This window comes from Anneissia japonica, unplaced genomic scaffold, assembly GCF_011630105.1.
Source record: "Anneissia japonica isolate Jap-2015-1 unplaced genomic scaffold, ASM1163010v1 scaffold288077_len231462_cov166, whole genome shotgun sequence".
Classification (NCBI taxonomy): domain Eukaryota; kingdom Metazoa; phylum Echinodermata; class Crinoidea; order Comatulida; family Comatulidae; genus Anneissia; species Anneissia japonica.
Genome location: NW_022693316.1, coordinates 37,419 through 46,513, shown reverse-complemented (window position 1 = coordinate 46,513; position 9,095 = coordinate 37,419). Strand labels below are relative to the sequence as shown.

The following is a 9,095-nucleotide window of genomic DNA, read 5'->3' as shown; positions in this document are numbered from 1 at the left end:
TTATTTAATATTTTGATCATGCGTGTAACGTGAATGATTTAAAAAAAATCTCGCAACAGTAAATATATATAAAATTGAAGCAATGGAAATCAAAACATTTAACAGCATAAATAATACTTAATTTAAAAACTAATCGTGGCATTTACAGTAAACTGTGTGAACAAGGCCCATAATATCTTTACGCATGCTCAATCACCTTTGACATCTATTTGGGTTACGTCGACTACTCTGTGTGCAATAATGTGTACACAAGTCTATTGACAGTGTAGCACTTTATTCTGCTTAATTATAACCATATCTAGTCATTTTAGCTTACGTTTAGAAAGCTTAACAGTAACTGATTAGGAGAACAGTATAGTTTTACATTTTAGATTGATCTAGGCCTATACCATCTTAATTCACCATCAAAGACCTGAGGGCCTGTGTCAGTGAGGCTGTGTAGACGTTTTGCATTGTCAGCAGGCGGGGAGAGTGAGTGGAGCAACACCTGGAGAGAGGTGTGACTCTAATTCAACCAACGAAATCCTGACTCCTACTCTAGCCTAAGCCTAGCAGGGAAGGTACTTTACTTGTACCAACGGACTTTTTTTTCTAGAAACGGAGAATGGCTTCTAACGACATCGGCGATTGGTATCGCGGTATACCTCAAATTACGAGGTTTTGGTTTAGTGCTTCTGTGGCTCTACCACTGATGGCAAAAATAGGCATTTTGAATCCCATTCACCTGGTGTTAGACTACACGCTTGTTGTTCACAGATTCCAGGTGAGTTTCTTGAGATGTCTGTTGATGTACAGTATATATGCCTAGCCTTTCCTCTAGTTTTTTAACGTCGCCATATTCTACTAATTCTGAATTCACCTATCCCAGATTATTCATGTATAAAAATGATTGTTGTTATTATTTAATATGATTCTTTAAATTTGTATTTTTGTTTACAGATATGGCGTCCTATCACAGCTCTTTTCTTCTACCCAATAACTCCAATGACTGGATTTCATTATCTTATCATGTTGTATTTTCTCTATAGCTATTCTGTAAGGTTGGAGACTGGTAAGAAAAATATACAATATTTCACATTTGTCTGTAGATAGACCTATGGAATGATGCTTTATGTCATTTTATGTACTTCAGTCAATCATCATCATATATTTTAACACATTGACTCATTGAACAATAATCACTATTTATGCTACACTAATAACATGACTTATTTCTATTCTTTCATTTTATTGCAGGTGTATTTGATGGAAGACCAGCTGATTACTTATTTATGCTTATTTTCAACTGGATTATACTTGTAGTATCCTTTATGTTTTATTTTTATATTTCAAGCTTTATTTACTTAAAAGTATGGAATAAAGTACAAAATGATATAATATTTTGTACGCCATGATGTGGCAAATAAAGCCTAAGGTATCCAATTTATTAGGCTTAATTAACATCTGACAGACTCAACAAAAATGTTTGATCAGCCATTGATGATTTGTTATATTAACACTCTGACCGCCAAACATGGAGATCTCCATGTTTCAGGTTTTTAAACAGCATCCGATAGATGGGGTAGTTATCGACATGTAATAACAGCTTGAACATTATATTCAGTCTGCACCATAAGCATTTCACTATTTGTTTTTTTACATTAGCATAGAGCAGTATTGATTTACTTTCACGAAATCGCGATTATCTCAGCTTCGTCTGCAAAATTGCATAAATCTCAAAAATAGTCATTTTCAATTTACTGTTATGGGTCACAGATTGTGATTAGAATAAAGTGTTTGGTACCATTGTAAAGCTAAAATGTTTAGTTCTTGTAGTATTCACTTACATGTTGATCTGATTACATACACACTCTCAACGAGTTTTAGAAGAGGGTTAAAATTTGCTAAAAAGTCTGGTGATGGCTGATACTATTTTTTCAAACCCCTGGCGGTCAGAGTGGTAAAGCCCTGTCCAGACTATCAAATACCATAGCCACATTGTCACTATATATGGGAAATTTTTCTTCAAACAATATTTGATAGTGTGGACAGTGCTTTAGAGACACAGAATATGTTTGATCAGATAATAAATAAAACAAGCATACAGATCAGAATAAATCCTGTTTTAGTACAGGAGACTTGATTTTATTCAACGTTTACACACTATATTGTGTCATATTTCCTGAACAACTTCTCCAGATAATAGGATTTCTTGTACCATTGTATGTAAGTTGGTTCCTCAGTAACATTTAATAATAATACAGTATCTTAATTATCTTTTCTGAAAATAGTAAGGACCCCCCCAGAGACCTGAGTATGTTTTCCATAGATATTTGATCCAATAATCTGGATATTTGAAATGAGAAAAATCAACCTCTCACAGAATTTTACCTTGAAATTTGAAGGGAAGAATTTTAACTACCTAGCAACATCTTTTTCTTTTTTATTTTGGGAAAGGACTTTTTCTGTCTATTTTTGTTAATTTATTCTTTATTCTGGGTAACTTGATCAGTGCAAAATCAGTGTTATCCTCCAGGCCAAGTGTTGTTAATACTCCTCATTACAAAAGGCTTTTGGTGTACATACCTTACTCTGTCAGAAGAATCATGCTTGATAAAGATATTAAACTTGTCTGAGCTCCTACCAACACTATCAGAATAATACATTCCCCTTTGCTACTTCAGGCTTGATTTCCACCTACCCTCACATAATTGTATTGCCTCAAGACAGGTGAATAAAGATATGGTTGATAGTAATAATAATGTTGTCTAATTTTTTTTTTTGTCTAGTTACTTCTGGACCCAATGGTTCTCAGCGTACTGTATGTATGGTGTCAACTGAATCGTGACACAATTGTCTCGTTCTGGTTTGGTACTAGATTCAAGGCCATGTACCTACCATGGGTTCTGGTAGGGTTCAACATGATCATTAGGGGAGCGTAAGTGACATCCTTTGTTTCATTCCTTGTGGACTGCCATAATACAGGTCTCCCTCCAATGAAAGACCACTTTTGGGACCAGGGTTTCTCTATGACCTTCAGCAGCTTTGGTTGCTAATTGAAATAATAAAGATAAAAACATTTGTTTATTTGGGAATCAAAGAAAAGTGGTCACTTATTGGAGAAAAGTCTTTAATTGGAGGGTCTTTTAATTATAAGGAGAACTGTATTCTAAGTAATTAATAAAAGAATGTAAAAATCAAAGATATTTGTGAGAATTACATGTGTAAGCTCTGTCCATACTATCTCATTTTCTCTGTTGTATGCCCATATATAGTCATGATGTGCCTATATATGGTCATGATGTGCCTATATATAGTAATGATGTGCCTATATGTGGTCATGATGTGATGTCATCATGACCATATTTAGCCATGTCACATGTTTTTGTCAAGTATAATTTGATAGTTTGGAAAGGGCTTTAGAGTGAAGGATTATTACTAACCAATTGCTTTATAAATATGTATAATCATAATCGGTATTATTATTATTATTATTATTATTATTATTATTATTATTATTATTATTATTATTATTATTATTATCATTATTATTTAGCACATTACACTTGCAGTGTTCTCCCGAGGCCGTTTTAGCCATCAGTTTTACCGGTAAAAATAACTGGCCAACCATTGAAAATGTTGAGTTTGTAAAATAAAAATGACTGCTGATTTAGGCCTAGGTATTCTAGGCTGGCCCTCTTTCACTAAATTACTGCAACATCATTCCAGTCTACGCCTATTCTATGAATATATTATTTGTTCTTGTTTCTTCCAAGTCATTAAACCACACTCAAAAGGGGTTAACGCTTCACACTGCGCGCATTGCTGATTTTTTATGGACAAATTTACCAGTAAAAATTGTTCAATTGGGAAACATGGTTACATAGTTTAACATGATGATGTATTTTCTAATATAATCAATCCATCTCTTTTTGTAGTGGTTTCGGTGAGCTGATTGGTATTGTTGTTGGGCATCTGTACTTCTTTTTGATGTTTAAATACCCACAGGATTTTGGTGGCCGTCAGTTTCTTACTACGCCTGCCTTTTTGTAAGTATAATGCTTTTACACATGATAGATCAAAATTATTTTACTATTAAATTAGAATTTTATATTTTGCTGTATTGCTATGATGTTTTAATGAACATCATATGTTAATACATGTGGCACAGTGCTAATACTTTGATTGTTATAGTCATTGGTTCAAATTTTAGACTAGCCAATTTTGTGTATTTATGAAGGCATCCGTGCAACTCACACGTATCCCACGCGATTACTGCATCATATGGGCATCGTGTGACTAAGTCTACAAAGTACAGTAAAACGTCCATTTTACGAACATCCATTTTACAAATAGTCAATTTTACGAATGGTCTTTGTTGCCCATGATGACATCATCATCTACCAATTCTTACCGTAAAAAAAGTTTGATTGCACACGTTTAAAAATAAAGTTTGTTGTATTTATTTATTAATAGTTTGATTTTTTTTTCCATTTCTGGTATAATAATCACTATATTAATGTAATAAAACCTAACCAGAACACTTTCACAGTCTGTGGAAGGCAACCTTCACTGCATTGTCTGTTTCCACTCAGAAGCATAAATTAATGGATTCCATTACAATGAATATAAAAGGGCACTAAATTGATATTCCTGATTCCTGTTGATAACATAATTGATGTCAAAATATTGAATCCCAACTTGATATTTCAATATTGGAGTGTGTTTTATACTATACTTAATTGATATATTATATCTTGATGTATTTCCAGGTACAAGTACTTTCCAAATCGTCAGGGAGGCGTTTCAGGGTTTGGTGTTGCACCAGCAAGCAGAAGACCACAGGCTGCAAATGAAGGAAGGCATCAATGGGGACAGGGCAACCTGCTTGGAGGAAACTAGGCCACCATATCAATTTAAAAAATAATTCAACATTGTATTTGTATCAATATGAATAAACTTTTTTTTTTTTTTTAATTTATTGGATTTTCATTTATTCATTCGTAATAAACAATTAAAAAAAAATATTTTTTTCAAATTTTGTGATATTTATTTAAATTGTTGACATTAGAACGGTAATCTGTTAGATAATATAACATCATATTTGAACAATGAATTTTATTTTCTTAAGTGAAATGTAAATATGATTGCGATACCATTTGCACTGTCATAATTGCTGTGTTTATGGTGGTTTACACTTATACAGTATGTGTCTCAAAACATCTCACATGTGTATGTATGTACAGTGATCGGAAACATTAACAGTGTGTAAACTCCTTGGATTGAAGGTATTCCTGTTGTTGCATGGATATTTTAACATCTACTGTATCAGTTCATTCACAATTTATCAGCTGTCTTATTTTTGGAAAAGAAACAAAATATAGGTAAAGCAAACAGTGGAGTGGATTTGAATAGTTTAAGTGGTTAAGCTGCTTGCCTTCTAATCCCAGGGTCGTGGGTTCAATTCCTGGGACAGCAAGACTTTTTCACACGACTAAAAACAACTTCACTCCCAAAGTCTCATAAAGAGGCTTCGCTGATAAAAGCATCACATTATTCCTTTAATTTAAGAAGGCCCTGAATATCAGCCGACCTTCTAGGTAAAATATACAAGCAGTGTCACTGGCTTTTTTAACAGATCTATTGATTTGAAATAGGAGAGACCAAGAGAAGAGGGTACAGTAAAATTGTGTATTTCATTCACATCTAGCAGCTACCCAGCTAAAAGTTAGCGTAAAATTCGAACCCACCCTGCTTTTATTAATTTGAATTTCCTTTTTAATTTAAATTAATATATTTAATAGGTTTTAAATTTTTAAATAGAATGAATGTAGCAAAGCTTCTAATAAAGTGTATAATTTTCGATTTGACAACACATCATCAGCAGTTAACAGTGGGGGATCCAGGAATTCGAAAAACAGGGGACTCGGAGAGAGGGCTTCCACCTCAGATGCACCATGGTTGGGGCCGAGATAAGAAAATGTATGAGTATGGCACCTCTAGATGGCCGGAAATGGAACTCTCATACTTAAATTTAAAAGTATACTACTCTTTTTTTTCCCTCCATTTTAATTTTGAAAATTTTAGAGGACTCGGACCAGCTGCCCCCAACCCTTGAATCTGCTGCTGGGCTTTTTTTTACATGGTTCACATGTATATAATAATAAGTCGTCCTGTAAGGGAGATACCATATTGAGAAAGTCGTTAATGGTTTTTTTTTTCCTGCATTATAATTTTAGTCGTTCCTAATTATCAGAATCCAAAACACATTATATAAACTGTTTATAAAATTAGAGATGCACTGTATGTCAGAAGTTAAAATATATATATATATAAAATAATTAAATTTCAAACTAGAATTGTTTATACTAATGTATTAGTTTTTCAAGTAAAGGGAGTTAAGTAAAACCTTTGCTGTATTCGTTTGCATAGAGCATTACATTTGCTGGTAATCATTAAAAGTTCATGTATAAAAATGTCAGTAAATCAGCGACAACATTTTTTTTCTTTCTTTCTAGTTCTAGTTTCATTTTAAAAAGAAATTGTAATAGAATTTATATAGTTTTTCCGATTTTGTTTTGTTTTTTTGTCAGTGTATGTTTAAAGTGGTAAACGTATTGGTAACAGCCTTGGTAAATACAACAACATATGCTCGTATTATGCTGATTCACTGTCTGCATGGGACTAAATTAAACTTAATGAAATTCTAAATTTTAATTGTCCTCTTTGTATTTTTTATTATTTTTGAATAGAAAATAAAGGAGGAATACTATTTTCCTCACCAATTAAAAGATACTTGTAATTTCCCTTTATTTGATAAATCCTTAGGGGCTTGTAATAAATTTAGAATTTCGTACGTATGAAATCGAATAGTTTTGATCCTTGTCACACCAGAGGAACGTGACTGAATATTTTGAAATAAGTATAAGCTATTCAATATTATATCTTATGCAATGATCGGACATTGTGACGTCATCACATTGTCATCTGAAATAATAAAATGAGGTTAAGACATATTTACGCCATGGAGCTGAATGGAACGTTCAGGTTGAAAAACGAATATTTCAGTTTATTCAGGGGGTTGCGCCAGGATTTTCCCGACGGTGTGGGGGCGATTCCCCAGACGAGGGGTCTATTTCCCTGACTAAAGCAAAGTGGGCGTGGTTGAGCTTCGATTAAAATGTTTTGAATATGGTCCGGGGGCCCGGGGGGGGGGGGCGCGAAGCCCCCGAAAATCTTGACAATTTAGGGGGTTGCAAAGGCTTATTTAATCGATTTTAGAGTCTACTAAATATGTAGAAAATACCTATAATTTGTTCTTCCCGACGAATTGTCCTTTTTCTCCCTGGATGGGGGGGGGGGGGGGGGGGGGGGGAGCTCTTCCCGACGAGGGCCCTGGTTTAATTTCTTTTTATCACTGCCTAGCCTTTCTCCTACTCTCAGGAGTCCATCTTCATCGATGTAGGGACTCAAATTCAACAGTGGACTGGTCTTTGATGTTCATTATGTTGTTGATTTTCTTTAACTTTACGATAGTTCTACGTTGTGTTGTTTCTTAACTTTATTTGACAGTCATCTTAGCAACTACAATTCAAAGTAGGCCAACTGATGTTATCGTCCCCAGTGGCAGGATAGTAAAGCACAGAGCTCTGGTACAGCATAGAGTTCCGCACTTGTAATAGCGCCCCCTATAGACATACATTACTTTTGATTTATCGATGTCTGGCTAATTGATGGATTGATGATCGATAGTACGCTATTCAGTCAGGTGTCAAATTGGATGCAAGCACGGCCTTCGTCCGATGTCAAGTGTACAAATACGTGTAATTTCAACTTGTAATTTCATCTAGTTTTGACAGACGGTGAGCAGGAGAGCTGTAATGAACCAATCTCTGCAATTCATCTAAGCAAATAGATTAATCAGATGTAGGCCTACAACGTTAATGGTAAATACATAATATTTTATTTAAGTAACCAAACAATGCTTCTGTTAAATCGATTTTCATTTTTTTTTTTCAATAAGAGTGAAGGAATGTTAGAAAAATGTTGCTGATTGAAAAATTATCATAATGAATTGTGTGTGAATAATGCCTAAATTTTTTGGAAATATGGTGATTTCCAGATTTCCAGATGTTAGTTTACATACTGCAATAGGCATAGCTATTTTTATTCGTACATATTTTCGGATAAATTTTATTTTATGAGATATGTTAATAACTGACTCTCCAGATCAAACGTAGTTTGTATGATATCAGACTTTTTTTTGTTTCTTTCTAGAATAATGGTTTACTAAGTTGTTCCTTTCAAGATAAAGAAATTCCTATCATGACTTGTAGACAATGGTGCTGCCAGCGTTCTTCCCGCGGATACGATTTTGCAATTTAAGCCTGTCGTTTTGTCAATGAAGTTATATATGCGAAATTCTAAAGATTATAAGTGCCATTTGCAGATTCTGCGAGTTTTTACCTCAGAGTTGAGTTCTCTTTGTTGATTTCAAGTGGGAAACAATTAAACTAAACTATGCTGCAACCATCAGAATTCTCCAGCAAGATCCTTGCTATCTGCTACTGGGTATGTTGCCAATCCTGCCTGGTGTGGTCATGGTCTTTAAACCACCTACTCTCAAATTTCATCAGTACCTCTGATGAGATAAAGGAGCAGATGGAAGAAGCTTGTTGTGGAAGAGTTCTTATCAAGTGCATAAAAATCTTGCTGTGTCTAGCATTCATTTTTCTTTGGCTTCCATTTGCGTTGGTAGCCTTTCTACTCAAAATAGGCCTCCAGAAATATCGCTGTCCGTATGCGTATCATTATAAGCTAAATCAACACGAAAAAAATCCATACGGATACTTCGGCATTGAGGAAGGAAATAAAATTCCGTTTTTTCATGTTAGTTCATTCAATACGTGTCTTCTTCCAGAAGCATTATCCAGAATTAATAATTTACGGAATGTTGAGAAGCGCGCAAAGGTAATTTCTGCGTACATTGTCAATTCGCAGGTGCGACCAAATCCGAGAATAGTTGTTCAATCACCTACGGCCACTGATTTGAAAATCTTATCAGTTTGTAGTATGAATGACCAGTTAAATTCCTCCTCTTTGCCACGGAACCAATC

General features: G+C 34.3%; 1 protein-coding gene across 1 annotated transcript; it reads left to right on the top strand.

Moving 5' to 3' along the window:
* The first annotated feature begins 191 nt into the window (after positions 1 to 191).
* LOC117100689 (derlin-1-like) lies at positions 192 to 6,770 on the top strand. Its single transcript, XM_033240472.1, has 7 exons — positions 192 to 763; positions 940 to 1,051; positions 1,237 to 1,301; positions 2,179 to 2,205; positions 2,769 to 2,917; positions 3,918 to 4,028; positions 4,752 to 6,770. The coding sequence occupies exons 1-7, from the start codon at positions 605 to 607 to the stop codon at positions 4,879 to 4,881; spliced, it is 753 nt and encodes a 250-aa protein (XP_033096363.1). The 5' UTR covers positions 192 to 604; the 3' UTR covers positions 4,882 to 6,770.
* The last annotated feature ends 2,325 nt before the right edge of the window (positions 6,771 to 9,095 follow it).

Bases quoted from the DNA above. Each gene is read 5' to 3' on its own strand.
- LOC117100689 (XM_033240472.1), top strand. From the start codon at position 605: ATGGCTTCTAACGACATCGGCGATTGGTATCGCGGTATACCTCAAATT. The intron at 2,206-2,768 runs GTAAGTTGGTTC...TTTTTTGTCTAG, and splicing joins GATTTCTTGTACCATTGTAT to TTACTTCTGGACCCAATGGT. The intron at 4,029-4,751 runs GTAAGTATAATG...ATGTATTTCCAG, and splicing joins CTTACTACGCCTGCCTTTTT to GTACAAGTACTTTCCAAATC.